This window comes from Peromyscus californicus, unplaced genomic scaffold (genome assembly GCF_007827085.1).
Source record: "Peromyscus californicus insignis strain IS unplaced genomic scaffold, ASM782708v3 Scaffold_23__1_contigs__length_62951481, whole genome shotgun sequence".
Classification (NCBI taxonomy): Eukaryota; Metazoa; Chordata; class Mammalia; order Rodentia; family Cricetidae; genus Peromyscus; species Peromyscus californicus.
In genome coordinates this window covers 46303730-46322613 of record NW_026294534.1, presented here as the reverse complement: position 1 = coordinate 46322613, position 18884 = coordinate 46303730, and the positions used below count along the sequence as shown (strand labels likewise).

The 18884-nt window shown below is 37.6% G+C and overlaps 1 protein-coding gene across 2 annotated transcripts in view; it reads right to left on the bottom strand.

Annotated features, from left to right (window-relative positions):
- Glra3 (glycine receptor alpha 3) overlaps positions 1-18884 on the bottom strand; it is a 158438-nt gene that overhangs the window by 38281 nt on the left and 101273 nt on the right. For both annotated transcript variants that reach the window (XM_052752309.1, XM_052752308.1), the window contains exon 6: positions 1332-1469. In XM_052752309.1, coding sequence (XP_052608269.1) covers positions 1332-1469 — 138 coding nt within the window. The remainder of the gene's footprint in view (positions 1-1331; positions 1470-18884) is intronic.

Below are 18884 nucleotides of genomic sequence, written 5' to 3'. Positions count from 1 at the left end.
CCTATTCTAATATCACCAATGTCCTTGTAGGATGAGAGATATTTGGCTGCAGAGACAGGGATGCATGCAGAGTTCAGCATGTGATTATGGAGAAAGAGACTAAAGTGATGTATTTGTAAGTCAACTAATGCCAAGAGCTGTCAAAAATAGGAAACTAAGAAAATGTCAGGGAAGGAACATTCCTTGGAGCCTCCAGAGTAAACATATCTTTTCTGATACCTGTTTTTTTTTTATATTTAGCTTCTAGAGCTTTGCAAGAATAAAATTCTGTTGCTTTAATCTATGAAATTTATGGTAGTCTGTGATTACAGTCTGAGAAAACTAATGTACTGCCATATACTACCTCTAGAAATCTTTTCAATATATCCTAAAAGAAGTTATCAGTTTCTCTGTCCTTAGAGAAATGGGCAAGGGCACCGCCATTGGCTTGCCAGTTCTTTAATTTTATGCTTAGATGTTCACCTTGAACTTGCTCATAAGTTAGATGACATCTTCATCTGTGAGTTGAAAATGGTAATTAAAAACTTAGATATTCTGAGTTAGTAAAGAAGATAAGGGAGACTGGGGACTATGTGGAAGGAAAACAGAGCTCCCAATTCTGGGAAATGCCGAGGTCACAATGAATCCTACTTTACCATAATAACATAGAAAGAGTAACAGCTGATATTAGCATGCTGGCATCAGGCCATATACACCTCTCTCTAGGGGGAAGCTTGGCTTGTGGGGTAGATTCATGGCATTTATAGTTGGAATATGTTTATAGGAATAGCCTGCAACAGTTAGAAGTGAATAGACTTCATAAGGGTACAAACACCACATTGAGTTTGTTAACCCTCAGTGCTAGTTGTTAAATATGGTATCTACTCAAGACACAAGGTTCCTCTATCAGTCCAAGAAGTAACTGAAAATGGAAATTAATAAAAATATTAGAATAAATAGAAAATAGAAAAAACATTTTGGAATGCCTGAAAATATGGCAAATGATATCATTATTTAAAGCAAGTCCTTTTGTTAACATATACGGTATTTACTTCCAAAAACAGTTTAATTTATTTTCCTATAGAAGTAAAGAAACATGTTTAGAAACATGAAATTACCCATATACATGTGGCTCCATAAAGAATTTTCAAGTGAGCATCAAGCATTTCTTTGGACTCATACAAATCAAATACGACAAGAATCAGTGAGTGAAAGCATACATAAATTTTGAAATTGTCAATTTGTACTCCATGAGCTAAAGAAGTTAAAATTAACACAATATCATAATTTTAACAATCTGTATATTGTAAGATCAGAAATCATAATCATAGAGAAAAATACTCAGTCCCTACCTGTATTGTAGTGTTTAGTGCAGTATCGCAAATCTTTTTCTTCTTTCAACAGAAATTGAGGCAAAGTGAGTCCTTCGGCCACTTGTACTGGTGCCTCATCTTGCCATTCAAAAATGAGATCATTCATTGTGTACCCAACTAGACAAAATGTTATAGAAATGTTTGTAGCCAAAGGAAGACATTCAAATAGAGACAATAAGAACTTTCCTGCATAGTCACATGGAATGAAAGGCTCATTAAAACCTAGTCTATCAACTGAATAGTGTATTTCAGATTCCACTTCCCAAAGTCTATCAACAGTGATGTAAGAAAATGAAGTCCACTTGGAAGAACACAACATGGATGCTAGAATTTGTTCTCTCATGAGTATGGAAAGCTCTTGGATTAATTCAGCAATTTTTTACATTAGTCCACAACCTTTAATTTCCAGGACTACTCAATAAAACCAAATAGTCCCTGTTTAGAAAGTGAATTAAAGTATAAATATCTCTGGGGGAAACTATTAATGCCTGATGCCTTTCTTGCTTTAATCATCTCAGCTTATATAATCTGCTTCTGGGTCCCAAGTCCCAACATGGACAAAATAATTTGAAAATACAAGCTTGTTCTATTCGATAAAACATACACTTCGAGTAGTTTGACACATGGTTATGAGCTCAGTATAGACTTACAAATGAGTTTTTCAATAAGTCACAAGTGTTTATTAAGTTAAAGTATCAGATTTTGCTTTGGAGGGGCTTAATATAAGCAGAATTTTATCTTTTCCCAGCTGAATGAAAATTATGGAAATGTATGCTTCAGTGTTATTTGTCGTGGCAGAATCTAAGTGGATGTGAAGAGGACTATTTCTGTTCTCATCAGTCAATTCCATAGATTTAGAAGGAGAAAGGAAACATGATGTGACTCCTGAATTAAGTCAACTGGTTAAACCCGTAAGTTATTCCTATCTCTGAAGCTGTGTACAGGGGTGTTTCTAGAAAATATTCATGCAGTGATTTGGCACAGCTTTTGTGTAAGTTAGACAATGGGTAAGAGGTGAGCTCATCACTCTCTACTCTCTTTTAGAATCTTCCAGAGATAGTGGAATCTGGTCTAATTGCAGAGGCCATCGGGCGTGTGCTCTATGGGTAGAGGTGACCATGGTGACAAGTGTCAGTGATCAAATCTGCTTAGATGCCCTAGGATTTGGCTAACAAGTTTTCACAGGCACCATCAGTGTCTCGAGTCTCGGTTCATTATGGAGCAAGAAATATTTGGTAGCATCTGTATGGTCTTACAGATTGAAAGATGTCATGTCTGAATTTTGGTTCAAAAATAGATATTTAACTACAAGTGGTTCTCAACTTTCATAATACTAGAACCCTTTATTACAGTTCCTCATGTTTTTGACTTCAATCATAAAATTATTTTCATTGCTACTTCATAACTGTAATTTTACTATTATTATGAATCACAATGCATATCTGACACACAGGATATCTGATATACAACCTCAAAAGTGTCACTACCAACCAGTTGAGAACCACTGCTCCAGACCTAATGGTTGGTTTATTTATCCTAGAATATCTTTCAGTGAAACATGAAATTAATAATGATTGGATTGGTAATAAAATAATGATTCACTCTTTTTGTTGCTGTTTTGTTTTGTTTTGTTTTCGAGACAGGGTTTCTCTAGGTAGTTCTGGCTGTCCTGGAACTCACTTTGTAGACCAGGATGGCCTCGAATTCACAGAGATCAGCCTGCCTCTGCCTCCCTGAGTGCTGGGATTAAAGGCATGTGTCACCACAGCCAAGCAAGAATGATGCACTCTTATTCATAAATCCCTTAATATGTGCATTATAGATCACACTCTGCTTAAAGACAACACAGATGCACATTTCTCAGTGATCTAAAGACAGTAAGAGAAGCTCCAATTTTACCTGCTGTCAGATGAGACATGTATCTTACAATTCATACAAAGAATCACATAAGACAAAGTGCCCCAATTTAGATAGATGAATGAAAAGATAAGCTAAACCTTTTCTGTTTTGACATAATAAAGGCTTCATAAAATCTTCTGGAAACGGAAACTAGCTGTCTGAAGTTCCATTGAAGCCAAGCTCTAATTTTTCTCTCATCCAGTTTATAGGAGCACATATAGCTTGTTATGTGGTGAAGAACTATTCACATCAAGTGATGATGAATGGACATTTTACAGCCATATTACTGTATTTATTTACAACTCACAGCAGGTTTAAGCTTGAAAGTGGATGATGGTAAATAATAAGATGATCCTGTTTAAAGAACATTTCCTTTATTCTGAGTAACATGTCTTTGAAGGAAACTTAATGGCATTATTGCCTCAGTAAACCTTCAAACAAACTTTAATAGATTCTCTTCCACAGGGTTCAAATTGTTTTTATATTCTTTTCTTTTGGCTAACAAATTTTTATAGAAGCTTAAGAATATTAAGGAAAACAGATTGGGTAATGAGAGCAAGGTGATAAACTTATTTGCCTTATATTGCATAATAATATCACAACGAAAAAATAATTTACACAATGAACAAAGATTTTAACCTGAACATGTCCAACAACTTCATTTGAAGACTATGGTGAAACCTGTAAACGGATGTCTCAATTCTTGCTTTTCAACAAGTATTTATTGAGTACCAACTGTCAGTCAGTCATTGTGCTCCATTTGAGTTGGACCTTGATAGCAAAGAATGGCCCCCAAATGAAGAACACAAAAGAAAGAGAACTTAAGGGAAATGGAAAAGCAAGTTTGTTTGAAATAAATTAAAACACCCTTGGCTTGTAATAGATATTAGTAATAGCTCTTTTCATTCAAATCTAGTTTGCATAAAGAAGTATGTGAAATGGACAGACAAATCAATACATGTTTATGTCAGGTTAGATTCTGAGTTGAAAAACTGACTTTTTAAAAATACCTATAAGTAACATTAGGTAATTGGTATCTTTTGAGAAATGAAGTGAATTTACAAAATAGTGCTTTATACACATGATATCATGATTTGTATGAAAGGATCTGGCGGGTGTTGTGGTGATGTATTGTGTCCCCAATACATTGTCCACCCTAATAAAGTTTATCAGAAAAGCAGAACGAAGCCAACCATGTTCTCATCACTTGGAGATCCTAAGCCAAAGAGACCTACTTCTTTTATACCCACACCTATATGCCTTCCTGTTTTGCCATCTCATTTCCTCTCTCCTCCCTGCTACATCACTTCCTCTTCCTGCCCAGCTCTGTCACTTCCTGTCTGTCTGTACAGACCTCCAGACCTTTATGGTTAGTGCTGGGATTAAAGGTATGTACCACCATGCCTGGCTCTGTTCCCAGTGTGGCCTTGAACTCACAGAGATCCAGACAACTATCTGCCTCCTACATGATAGGATTAATGGCGTGTGCTACCATTGCCTGACCTCTATGTTTACTATAGTGGCTAGCTTTTTCCCATGATCCTCAGATAAACTTTATTAGGGTGCACAATATATTGGGGACATAATACATCACCACAACACCAGCCAGATCCTTTCATACAAATCACAAGGCTCAAATAACTTTCATGGTCATAATGACATATTATTTGTATTTTTCATTGTTCTAACATTTCCCCTGATGCTGAAACAGTGGTAGGTAATGTTTTAACACAATACAAGCAGTGGCACCAGGCTGTGCTGGAAGTTACTGTGTACCTAAGTGCCGTATCCCTTGGGAAAGAACGCCATGTTCATTTAACTATGCCCATGGCTGATGAAGTAGTAAATAATTTGTGGTCAAAGCAATGCTTCAAAGGTGTCCTTGATCCTCAGATTAGTAACAAGTACTAATCTACTAAAGTTTGATCTTTATGTAAATATCTTTGAACTCTGTGTGGCCAAGTTGGAATCCTGTACAGAGCACTCATCTGCATACTGTAAATATAAGGTTTCAAGGAACAGTGTTAGTGGATTAAGGGACAAACTGGACTAACTTTTTTTTCTTGATTTAGGTGGGTGCATATCATTTTTACTTGAAAAGTGAAATGATCTACTAATAGTGTTTCCTAGATACTTGACAGTCCACTTTTAAAAATATGAATGATATGGGTATATACCATGGGATGGAAACTGACAATAGCAGTTGTGAATAACAGATTCTGAAATTTCAAGCCAAAATTAGATGTTTGGAGAAATTATTTTCTGCAAAGCTACTTGAACAACCAAGAACCTGAGACTAGATAGCTCAGGGACTAGGTAAAATCAAATACTACTATTCTACTAAAAGAACATAGGAAAAAAAACTCCAATAAAACATTCTATTATACACATTATACTCATAGACCAGTGTCTTGCTCAGACATCATCAGAGAAGCTTCCTTATGTAACAGATGGGAACAAATGCAGAAACCCACAACCAGACATGATGCAGAAAGTAGAAGACAGTCAGGCCTAAACAGGATGTCTCTATCAAATCCCTCCCCTCAGGGCTCAGAGAACCCTGCGGAAGAGGAAGTGGAAAGAGTGTAAGAGCCAGAGGATACTGAGGACACCAAGAAAATAAGACCTTCTAAATCAGCATGATCGATGCACATACGAACTCACAGGGACTGAGGAAGCATGCACAAGATCTGCAGGGTGTGCACCAGATGGGGTCTTGGAGTTGAAGGGAGAAGTGGACACGTGTCCCACCCCTAACCCAGAAACTATCTCCAATTGATAATCACTTGCAAATAAAAAAAAAGTTTTCATCAAGTGATTCTCACTGGAGAAACAAACTACTCTTTCCTTTATTTTATTTATTTATTTATTGAGGCAGGTTCTCACAGTGTAGACTAGGCTGGCCTTGAACTCACAGAGTTCCTGGGATCAAAAGCACATGCCACCATGCTGGCCAAGCTCTGGATCTTTAACACATGGATTGACAAACCACTCTTAAGGGTGGGCTGCATGCCCAGCAGTAGATGACCAACAGACAATGAACTCAACGGGGCATCATTGGAGGTTCCTTGTTTCATAATGTATCATGGCTGTTTTTGGCTTTTTTTTTTTTTTGTTGGTTTGTTGGTTTTTGTGTTTTCTCTCTCACTCTCTTTTTACCCTACAGGAGAATATATATGTGTGTGTGTGTGTGTGTGTGTGTGTGTGTGTGTGTGTGTGTGTGTGTGTATACATACATACATACATATATATATAATGGCTCCAGTTTAGTGTCTCAGTGTGTGAATGAGTGAGTCTCTGTATTTATATCTGTTACATGTGCCTTCTTTTGGGCTTTTTTTATTTTGTTTGTTTTGTCTTTTTATTTTGTTTTATTATTGTCTCTTAGGATCTTGTTTGTTTTTAATGAGAAACAAAAAGAGTTGGGTTCCGATGGGAGAGGAGGAAGGGAGGAACTGGGAGTAGAGGAGGGGAAACCCTAATCAGAATATCTTATGTGAGAAAAGAAAGCTATTTTCAATAAAAGGGAAAAGAATTCTAAAGTGTTAAAGGAAGCCTTTTCAATCTTTTAGGATTTCTTTGGTTTTTCCTTTTCCTAATCAACAAGATGTTATTTTTCTCAATGGAAAAAAAATAATAGTTCATCCAGCAGGATCAATAGACAGTGAGAAATTTAAATTTAGTAACAAATATTGCAACTTTGAATCCAAATGATTGTGATTTAATTTTAACTTTGGAAATGATTTAAAATAGGATTAGAGCTACTTTATTTATCCACCAATATAAAAGCTTTTTAGTTAGCAATATTATATGAGAACAACAGCGTAAATGTTTTCTTTGTCCTTCTTTTGCTTTTAAAAGTAATCCACATACAGATGACAAGGTCTTCTCCTAAGAGCAAAAGGATTCGGTCCCTTAGCAGATGTAGAGAGCGAGAGCTTCTTGGATACATATGTGTGGTAATGGCTGTTTTTTTCTAACCTTGCTACAGGATACACGATCATTTTTCTAAGGCTGGGCCCTAGCATCCAATAACACCTGAGATGGGTACAATTCATGGTCATTGATTTCTATCGGCACTGTTGTGCTTTGAATGTTCTCAAAGCACAACAGTGCCAATCAACAGGGAGACAATTTCAGCCACAACCTCTAAGGAATCCTTATTGCCAGTGAATTAGCTTTCAGTCATTGTTCTAAGATAATTTTTATCCTTTCCAAACAACAGGATATGGAAGCTCTTTATTTTAAATCCCTTGGTAGATGAGCTAAGAATTGAAATTACTAGCTCAGAGTTTATGGTACTCTATGGAACCATCTAGAGTCTAGACTATTTCCAGGGAACACAACAGTAATAAATCAAACCAAATTTTTTAAAGAACTGTTGGTTAGTCTCTTTGTTTATTTGTTTCCCAGCCACTCAGTGAAGATCCCACCTATATATTTTCATCTATTCACTTCATCTAACTCAACATGCCACATTGACGTAGGTCATTTAGATGACTGCCTGTGTTGACACAGGCCACCTGGCAGGGAGATCTCAGAATGACTCTTACAAAATCTGAAGAGAAACCTTACACACTTTCATTTCCAATTCCCTCTAACTTTCTGAAGCTTTTGCCATCTTATCAAGAGTCCCTCTGACTCTCCTGACGACCATACTACTTCAGGGGAAGTCCTTGACCATCCCAACAGATATCTTTCCATATTATTTCACTTCTGAACACTTCTCATTAGACACTAGAAAATTTTCTATTTTCCAATATTATTTCTGGGAATTCACCTTTCATCCCATTTATGGTCTTTTCTCCCATTACTTTATCTAGTATAGGTTATTCACCTCTTCTTATTCCTAAAGAAATAAGACAAAAAATATTTTCAGTGTAGTATCTTGAGTAAATGAAGACTTTAAATATCACCACATCATTTAAAGTTGACATGAACATGTGCTTATGAAGAAAAGTAAAATTTAGATAATGATGGAAAGACAGAAAGGTACGAACAGTGAAATGTTATGGCCTTGTGCAGAGGTTCACACTGTTGTGAAACCTCCCTACCAAAATTGATCCATAACTTCAACACAACTTAAATGAAAATTTTACTGTGCTCTTCAACTGGTAGTTAGTCTGAAGTATAAAAACACAAACCACAGTGACAGTAGAGAGAACAGCGTAGACCTGCCAGAAAATGAAAATCTAGACAAATAAGGCTATGGTCTTTAAAAATTGATCAAGTAGAGGACTGCTCCAGAAAATAGAACTCAGAATCAGACCAATGAAGGAAGACGTAAGGTAAAAGTTACACTTTAAATCAGCATGGAAAATTTCTAATAAATGATAACAGAAATTTTCTATATGCCTAGAAAATCAGAATACAATCTAGGTCCAGATGCACAGTGAATAGAGGTAATTCTCTTCTCTGAGGATTTGATTTTTATCCCTGGAACCCAAGGTAAAGGCCAAGCACTAACTTCCAAAGGTCGTCTTCTGACCTCAAGACCTGCACCATGGCATGTTTGTACCTGCATAGATACACATGTATGCACATACACAGAGGCAATAATAATACTTATAGTAGTAATAATAATAATATAGTAAATATTTGTTAAAATAAAACAAAATTTACTTGTATTTAAAATAGAGGTATAATCTATGCTATTAAACTTCTGGGTTAAAACAATAACTTTTGGGATCTAGAAAAAATTATCCTGAGTGAGGTAACCCAGACTCAGAAAGACAAACATGGTATATACTCACTCATAGAAGCATACTAGATGTAAAACAAAGGATAACCAGACTGCAACTCACAACTCCAGGGAGGCTACCTAGAAAACAGGACCCTAAGAAAGATACAGGGATCGCCCAATGACAGAGAAATGGAATGAGATCTACATGAACAGCCTGGATGTGAGTGGGGGTAATGAAGGACGAGGGTCGAGGGAAAGAGAGCTTAGGGAAGCGGGAGATCCCAGCTGGATCAAGAACAGAGAGGGAGAACAAGGAAAAAGAGACCATGATAAATGAAGACCACATGAGAATAGGAAGAAGCAAAGTGCTAGAGAGGTCCACAGAAATCCACAGATACCCCCACAATTGACTACTGGCAATGGTCGAGAGACAGCCCGAACTGACCTACTCTGGTGATAGGATGGCCAAACACCCTAACTGTCGTGCTAGATATCTCATCCAATGACTGATGGAAGCGGATGCAGAGATCCACGGCCAGGCCACAGGTGGGGCTCCAAGAATCCAATCGGCGAGAAAGAGGAGGGATTGTATGAGTTAGAATTGTTGAGACCATGATTGGAAAAAGCACAGGGACAAATAGCCAAACTAGTGGAAACTATGTTTCCACTATGAACTATGAACCAATAGCTGAGGAGCCCCCAGCTGGATCAGGCCCTCTGGATAAGTGAGACAGTTGATTAGCTTGAACTGTTTGGGAGGCACCCAGGCAGTGGGAGCAGGACCCATGAGTGCATGAGCTGGCTGTTTGGAACCTGGGGCTTATGCAGGGACACTTTGCTCAACCTGGGAGGAGGGGACTGGACCTGCATGGACTGAATCCACCAGGTTGAGCTGAATCCCCGGGGGAGTCCTTGCCCTGGAGGAGATGGGAATGGGGGGTGGGCTGGGGGGGAGGGAGAAGGGAGAATAGGGGAATCGTGGCTGATATGTAAAATTAAATCAAATTATAAAATTAAAAAAACAATAACTTTTTTGTATAATTACTCTGCACATAATGATTTATTTACAACATTATAGGTTTAATTACACGTGCATTTGAAACACTGTGCTATGAAAATGAAATAAAGTTTTATGATATTACTAACATATCTAAAATAGAAATATGCTTATTCAAATGGACACTCTGGGCTAAGAATATATTTAAATTTAATTGGAGCTTAGAGATTTATTGATGAATTATAAAATCACATTTAATTTTAAAAGTAATTCAGAAAAGCATTTGGCCTCGCTGTCTCAAATGTTTTTAGGAGAAAGACAGAAAAGTATTTCTAGTTTGACCTAGTTTGCAAATTCTTGTGTTCTTAATCAGCATCTGGATTTTAAAAAACAAAGGGGAGAAAATACCCACTCCTGGCTCGGCTGATTTTTGCTGGGAGAAATATTACTCAAGTCACTTTTATGGACTTGACAAGGAACAATTGCTGTGTCAAAACGCATTTAACTAAGTTTTATTTTTTTATGATTTGTGCATTTGATTTGAAATCCTTTTCCATAACTCACAGTGTCACATGTGGTTTCATTTAAATTGGTAAGTCTGCTAAATTAAGTATCTCTTACTTTCTCTGAAGCCTTCTGGTATCACTGACTTCTAACTTATCTTAACAAATACTTTGAAGACTAGAGTTACTTTAGCTTTTTCCTTGCTGTTTGGCATCAAGGTGGAAATGTAGAGAGTTGGAGTCTTCTTAAATGCCAATCAGACAAATCATTTTGTTCACATTTCTCAAGGTTTCATAAGATTGATACACATTTGAACATACAGTGTTCAAAGTTCTTCCAGGAGATCTCCATTAAAATCGGAAAAGGACCTGACCTTGAGCTAGACCATGTTAATGAGAAAAAGGTGTGGTGGTTAGCTGGATTTTTGCAGGAGGGCCGGTTGCAGAAGGACACTGCCTGCCTACTTCTTTGGAGTAAACCTCACGTGGTGGGAAAGCAATTCGGTGTGACTGTAGAAGGTCAAAGCTTCAAGACCATTCAAATTCATGAAAAACCTTGTCTCGGAGGCCTCGTTCCACACCAAAGAGATCCACTGTGAGCCTAATCAGTGTGCCAGTACCTGGCGGTTCAAAGTGTTTGGAGCAGCGACTAGAAATGAACTGCATTTATCTTTTTGAGATTTCTTATGTTTGATGTTTCACGATATCGCTATTCACTTCTCAAAGACATAATCTAAGATAGTTCAAGAGGAGATTTTCTTTTGATGCTAAAAAGGAGACGAATTTCAGAAAGTATTTAAAGAGTGTCCTGAAATAGTATTCATAGTGCTATACAATTCAATTTTAAAATGATTGAATAGATTAAGAAATAGAAAATACAATTATAAAAATGTAACATAATTACTCTACAAACTGGAGTATTATAAAATGCCTAACATTATAATGCATTTAGAGAGGTCTAAGGAGAAGTAAGCAGCATGGTATTGGTCAGATTCCAGACACTGAAACTCACATTTAATTCATAGTGCAATAAAATCTAGATTTTAGTGGAAATTATTTAGTGTTCCGTAATTTGCCACATTAAAGCAAAACCCTTCAGATGTAATAGCACTTACAATTAATACTTTCCCATTCTTATTAAAACTCTAACAAAAAAAAGAGTATTGCCAAAGACAAAACATAGATGATGACTTCCACCCAAAGCATATAATGTGAGGTGTAATTATAGTAAAAATAACTATTGTGTCACAAAATATTCAAGTAATTAGAAGTAAAATTCTGTTTCACTCAAAATAATTAAGTTACACACCAAAATAGGTAATGACTGAAAAAAATACAGGTTTATAACACATCACTGTGAGAATTACTGGGGTAATAAAACACCCCTAGGCTAGTCTATTTTCACATCACTGAAAATGTCACACCAGGAAGACTTAGCTGTTGAAATGAGTCTTAATTAACCATTAAAAACGCAACTGAACCAGAAGTTCAAAACAGTACTTGGTTTAAATTGTGCCAGCATTATTTTCGAGAATTAACACATGACAAATCATTAACACACCTATTTACTTATCCAATTTTGTTATAATGTACATCTACATGATATTTGTGTATGTGTGTGTGTGTGTGAGAGAGAGAGAGAGAAAAGAGAGAGAGAGAGAGAGAGAGAGAGAGAGAGAGAGAGAGAGAGAGAGAGAGGAGGGAGAAGAAGAGGAGAGTTCTTGTCCACTGATTCCTAATTATATGATGATTTATAACAGGTAAATACTAAAACTTAATCTTGGGTGTAAAGATTTTATATCCAGGGGATACATTATGCTTACATTTCATGAAAAAGATAGAAATAGAAATTGTATTTACATTAAAGATGGAAGTTTGTGGTGATATTTTATTTGTGCTCTAATGAATAAAGCTTGCCTGGAGATCAGAGGAAAAAGCCAGCCACTATATGAAACATAGAAGTCAGGCAATGGTAGTACATGCCTTTAATCCTATCATTTGAGAGGCAGGAATCTGTCTGGATCTCTGTGAGTTCAAGGTCACACGGGAAACAGAGCCAGGCATGGTGGCACATGCATTAAATTTCAACACTAGTTAACCATGGGGGTCTGGAGGTCTGTACAGACAGACAGGAAGTGACAGAGCTGGGCAGGAAGAGGAAGTGATGTAGCTGGACAGAGAGAGCAAATCAGATGGCAGAACAGCAAGGCATATAGGCGTATGTATACAGGAAGTAGGTATCCTTGGAAGCTGCCGAGTTGGTGAGGCAAGGTTAGCTGTGGCTTTCCTATTCCTCTGATCTCTCAGGTTTTCACCCCAATATCTGGTTCTGGGTTTTTATTTAATAAGACCATTTAGCAATTTGTCTACAGAAGAGAAGTTTAAATATAAATGAGCATCTTAACTACAATGAAAGAGAATATTTTATTTTCTTATGTCCTGAATATTCTCACATAAAATTCTTGAGTTCAAAATGACTATGTGAGAAAGATGAGACTCTGACTTAAGGAAAACAATCTCTGTCCCTATAAAATATTGTATCACCTATAGATAGTTTAATTTCATAGTATTTATATATAAAGACATATTATAGAAAGTATTTGCGGACTTGCACATTATAATTCTTATGTTAAATCGACAGTTCTTTCAGAGTTCTGTCAATTCTAAAATGGCATGGAACTCCTTTATACTTTTCAAGGTCTAACAATTTGCCGAGTGTTTATCTTATTATATTTTTCTCATTTCTGCCCTGGATTTTCATCTCAGGATTTTCATCTTACCCAGCCTGAGAGAAACAAACAAATTACTAAGAACTAGATGTTCCATGTTGGATATATTTTGAAGACTAGGACATGTGGGACTATTAAGAGTGCATAAAATTGAGCAGGCATTTCTTAAATACTTCGGAGACTCTGAAATTCTCTGGAATGTGAAGACAACTCCTGTCAAATGACCAGAAAGAGCCTAGTGATGGGGGTGTTAGGACATGGTTGCCCAATGGGACAGCTAGACAGCAAGTAGCCAAAGACATTGATATCAGTTTTCACAGTTCCTGAATGGGGACCTCAGTGGATACTCAAATGCTTCTTAAGTTCACCTCATTAACTTATTAAAATGTCACTCTTCAGTCACACTTTTGTGTGCCTGTAAAAAATAGACTATTGTCTCCAAAATTTCAACATTCTTTACTTACTTTCATTTACTTTTGCTTTTCTCGTTTCCTCTTAATTATAATTACAGACATCTCATAGGGTGTTTGTTTACTGGTTGGTTTTTATATTCTTCTTGATCCATAATGTGAGTATTCTACCACCTCTAGATGCACCTCTTAAGTTGTAGCTATCAGATTCATAATCTTGTATATGTATCTAAAGATTTTATGGACTCTGAGATTGGAGATGACCTTTGTAGCATCTAGTGTAGCTCATTTGTCTTACAAAAGAGACACACAGCCTCTGAAAAATAAATGAATTTAGAAAAGTCATGTAATTCTTAACAAAAGACTTGCAGGCATCTGTGTGGGTTTTTTTCCCCTCTGAATTCCTCTGGCAGATGCCAGTGGAGTCCTTGGCTTAAGGGGTATTTGTGATTGTTCTGTAGAGTCATGTCGAAGGAGAATGTTACCCAAACTTTGAAAGAGGCTGCTTGCATGAGGTCATTTGTTTGAGTAGAAAAAAATAGAGTTAGGGGGACTGAAGTTACCTGGAGAATTAACTAAAAATGGAAATAAATGGTGACAACTTTGAGCAGAGAAGAACAGCAAACTCAAGAATCACAGGGGAAAAAAAGACAGTAATGATTTAAAATGGAGGTGATCTTTGCTGTTCTAGGGCAATTTTGTGGAATTAGCTTTCTTTTTCTACCTTTGCATGGATTGCTGATACTGACCTTAGGTCCTCAGGCAAGCACTTTACCCTCTGGATTATCTCCTTGGCCCTGCTTCTGTACGATTCCTGACTGGAAAATCCTAAGCTCTAAAACGCAATGCATGAAGCCACTTGTCTTTGCAATGATATTGAGAGATAAATATTTCAAAAATAATCAGACTATGAGATCTCTATCCCATAGGTAGTATGACTACTGCTCTAAGGAAGACATTCAGCATGCCTTTGTCTCTTGACCCTTTTGGTTTTGAGCCACGGAAAGACACAGCAAGCAGATCCTGCTGGATATTGGTATCTTGATCTTGGACTTGGAGACAATACATTTCTGTCTATTTGAAATTACCCACTATGCAGTATTGTGTTTTAGCAGTACAAAATGAATCAAAGCATGTACTTTACTACAATCAAAACCATTTTTTTTTATTTGCACAAGCCACCTCTCCTGGGTAAGTATAGCTACCAGCCCTCATCAAAGCCTCTTTTTACAGCAAATGGAGACCATCACAAAAAATCACAACCAGACACAATACAGAAATCAATCGATCATGGGGAACCTAACCCCAGTGGATACATCTATTTCATAGCTCCTTTGTGTGTGTCTTGAGGGAACATTGGTGAGGAGTGAGAGGAAGGATTGTAAAAAACAAAGTACCCATATGTATTCAGTGAAACAGTCCGTCCTAGAAATGGCTGTATAAACAAGACCAGAACAATGGCAATAGCAATGGGCACATTAACATGGAAGAGAGAAATATTTGTGAGGCCCTACCCTTAGACAAGGCATTAAAGGCAACTATTGACTTCTGGAAAAAGGAAAACTAGCCTCTCTTAGGGATGAGCTCCCTTATCGGTTGTCCAGTGCAGAGCGATCAATGCCATGTGCCTCACACACATCATGACAAACACACGTAATAATAATAAATAAAATTCTTAGGAGCTGGACAGATGGCTCAATGCTTCAGAATACTTGCTGCTCTTCTTGAGGACCTAAGTTTGGTTCCCAGCACCTATACTGGATGCCTGTAATGCCAGCTCTTACGGATTTGATTCCCTTTTCTGGCCTCTAAGGACATCTGCATTCGTACACACACACACACACACACACACACACACACACACACACACACTAAAAATACAACCTTATAAAGTCAAATAGACATTAAAAATTCTCAAGCCGGGCGGTGGTGGCGCACGCCTTTAATCCCAGCACTTGGGAGGCAGAGCCAGGCGGATCTCTGTGAGTTCGAGGCCAGTCTGGGCTACCAAGTGAGTTCCAGGAGAGGCGCAAAGCTACACAGAGAAACCCTGTCTCGAAAAACCAAAAAAAAAAAAAAAAAAATTCTCAAAAGGAAAAGGGAAATTTCCTGAGGGTGGAGAACTGAAAACCACATTGTGGAGAAGGCCTTGGTGCAGCATTAGGGGAATTGGAAGGAACACCAGAAAAATGATGTGAGTTCACATTTGCAGAGTTTCCTAGGTAACAGGGATAAGGAAAGAAGTGGAACAGGCAGTGACTTGGTGTTCTTATTTGTAAGAATCCTGCAGTTCAACATGAACTCAATTGGACTCCACTCTGCTGCCCTGTGCAAGACGTTTCCATATTAACCACTATAAAGACGGAGTATTATCTTAACTTCACTGGGATTACAGAGACAAACACTGGTGAGCAAGAAAGATAGTCTCCTAACTCCATAAAAAGGATTTAGTAAAAAACGTAAACATTTCAGATAAGACATTGTGAAGGAATACAATGTAGCAAGTGATTGGGGAGCAGAGAAGTAAACATGGAAAAAGAGTGGGCGGAAGTGACCTTGTAAAAGTATACAGATAGTCAAGCATTTTCATCTCTATCTCTGAGGAAATATAATATTCTGAGAAAGGGGGATGGCCTACAGGTCAGATAGAAGATGTGATGTTGCATCTGAGAAAGGTGAAAATTAACTGCATAGGGTTCAGTATATTTTATTTATTAAGTTTATTAAGTGGCAGGTGCTGAGTTAGTGATAGCAGAGCTAAGTACTGAATCCCAACAACATTAAAAGAAATTGCAGATGCGAAGGCAGAAAGAAGTGGTAACAGTAGGAACCTAGTTTGGGATCAGAAGGGTAAAGCCATGTTATACTAATATGACACCATAGTCTTGTTATCAGCTCTCCTGGATTGCTAACTGACTATAGAGACACTTAATTTTTACATAGATATTTGGCATGTCATAATATTTTAGGATTTCAAGATGATTTGATCACCAGTCATTGATGATGGTTTAAGTGGCCTTCAGCTGGTGAAATGGCATTTTCTCTCAAGGGTAACAAAAGAGAAATATCTGTAGCATATTGTTGCCAAGTTTTCTAAGGTTTTTCCTTTGGGAAATGTGTAATGGTGTGCGGTTCATGTCTCTGGATGATTAGCCATATCTGGATGACCGGCTAGCCCAACAAGATGATTTTTTAACTAAGGAAAGGGTAGAGACTTAGTGTTTATAGTTCCCGTCAAACGTGGTTTGCTGCAGGCTGATGCCACCAGGAGGGGGCACCCGACTTGGGGATTGAGGCCAATTTTAACACTTGGGAAAATAGTCAGGAAGAGAGGAAAAATACAAACCAACCCTTTCTTTTCTTTTCTTTCTTTCTTTTTTTTTTCGAGACAGGGTTTCTCTGTGTAGCTTTGCACCTTTCCTGGATCTCGCTCTGTAGACCAGGCTGGTCTCGAACTCACAAAGATCCGCCTGGCTCTGCCTCCCAAGTACTGGGATCAAAGGTGGGTGCCACCACTGCCCGGCTCAAACCAACCCTTTCTTACAGTATTGGGTATCGATAGCTTGTGGATGTTGGCAGCAGTAAGTTTGCTGCCTTAATTTTAAATGCCCTTTTTTGTCCTGTCCCAGTTAAGTTGTTTGTGTGAAAAATGTGCAGTTGGGTTCCGGAGGGTGCTGGGGATCAGTTCCCCGGTGGTTTTTCCTGTTTGGAAAACAGTGTCCGGCTTGCCTCCGGATACAGAGTAACCATTCCTTGACCCCTGCTGTTAGAGGGGCATATAAGCCCATGTTGGTACGAATAAAGGGAGCTGCTTCCCTGACGAACTGAAACTGAGTGTCTAGAGTGCTGTTTAACCTCGGTGTCCCTCGCCAGATTTCGTGCTCCAGCTGTGCGGGCCGCAGCATGTGGAGAAGACTATCATTGTGACAATTTACAAATGGAACTCACCAGATAGATGTAAACATGACTGATGTTTGCATCATGTCTTTGAGAGTTTCTAAGTCATCGTTTGTTCTGTTTATTTCATTGTTTTATGCCATTGGGAAAGACAAGATCTTTAAGCATTGTTGGCTTATCTTTAAGATAAAAATAAACCTATAGTGCGAAACCTAATTGGTTTTAATAATAAAAACCCAGAATCAGATATAGGGGTAAATGCTGAAAGATCAGCGAGACAAAGGAGCTAGCCAAACTTACCTCTTACCTCACCAACTCCTCAGCCTGGAAAAGGGGGGCTGAACTCCTGTCTCCTTCTGTCTTATATTCCTTCCTCTGCCCAGCCATATCTCTTCCTGTCTCCACCTCCCTAGTGCTGAGGTTAAAGCTGTGTGCTTCCCAAGTACTAGGATCAAAGGCAGGAGATCCCAAGTGCTGGGATTAAAGGCATGTGCCACCACTACCTGTCCTCTATGGTTAACTAGTGGCTAGCTCCACACTCTGATCTCCAGGCAAACTTTATTTATTAGAGCACAAGCAAAATACTACTATATAACCTTATTTCATTAAGTTGTGGTTATGATTAAAGCAGGTAATATATTTGAAAGATTTAACATCATAATACTATTGGTGACATCATCACTTTATAAGCCAGTGGCTGCATTCTGTTTTTACTGTATTGCCTTATGTTTGGAAAATCTGGTCACTGGAAAATCCAATTTACAAATATATGAAGTAAAGAGGTCACAAAAGTCACTGCTTTTGTGAGGGGTGGGATCATTACAGTTCAAATCGGAATTTATTTTACAAGTAACACATTCACCCATTAATACTTTTGTCTTGAGAGAACTTTTTTCTCCTGACTCACATCATAACTACAGAGATTAAGTAACAAATACTCCGGAAACAAGAACCATCTGTGTCTGAGTAAGCAAACGAAAAGCACAATCTTATCCTGAACCTAATCCAAACTCCTAAATTATGAGTTTGGATAGCAGTAGAAATTATTAGGACATAATTGTAAAAAAACAATCACAAGCTCTATTATTTTTATAACGAAACAGCATAGGATCCCAAATAAGCAATCTGTATATCAGACCCAGCTATAAAATCTACTTGACAATGTCAATAATAAAACCCTTCCACATTTAGAAGCTCTATCCCAAAGCTGCACAAAAGCATAGTCTATTTTCAGACATGTCTATTCCCAAATCCTATTAAAGTATATTTCAAAGGTTTTTTTTTATTTTTTTAGTGTTTTCTCTAAATTGATCCTCAAGCCCCTTCAACCTTTTCAAAAATATTTTTTTTTAGTGATTTAGGGCAATGGTTGAGAAAAAATTATATTTCTTTACTACTCTGTGTAATTTTTTTT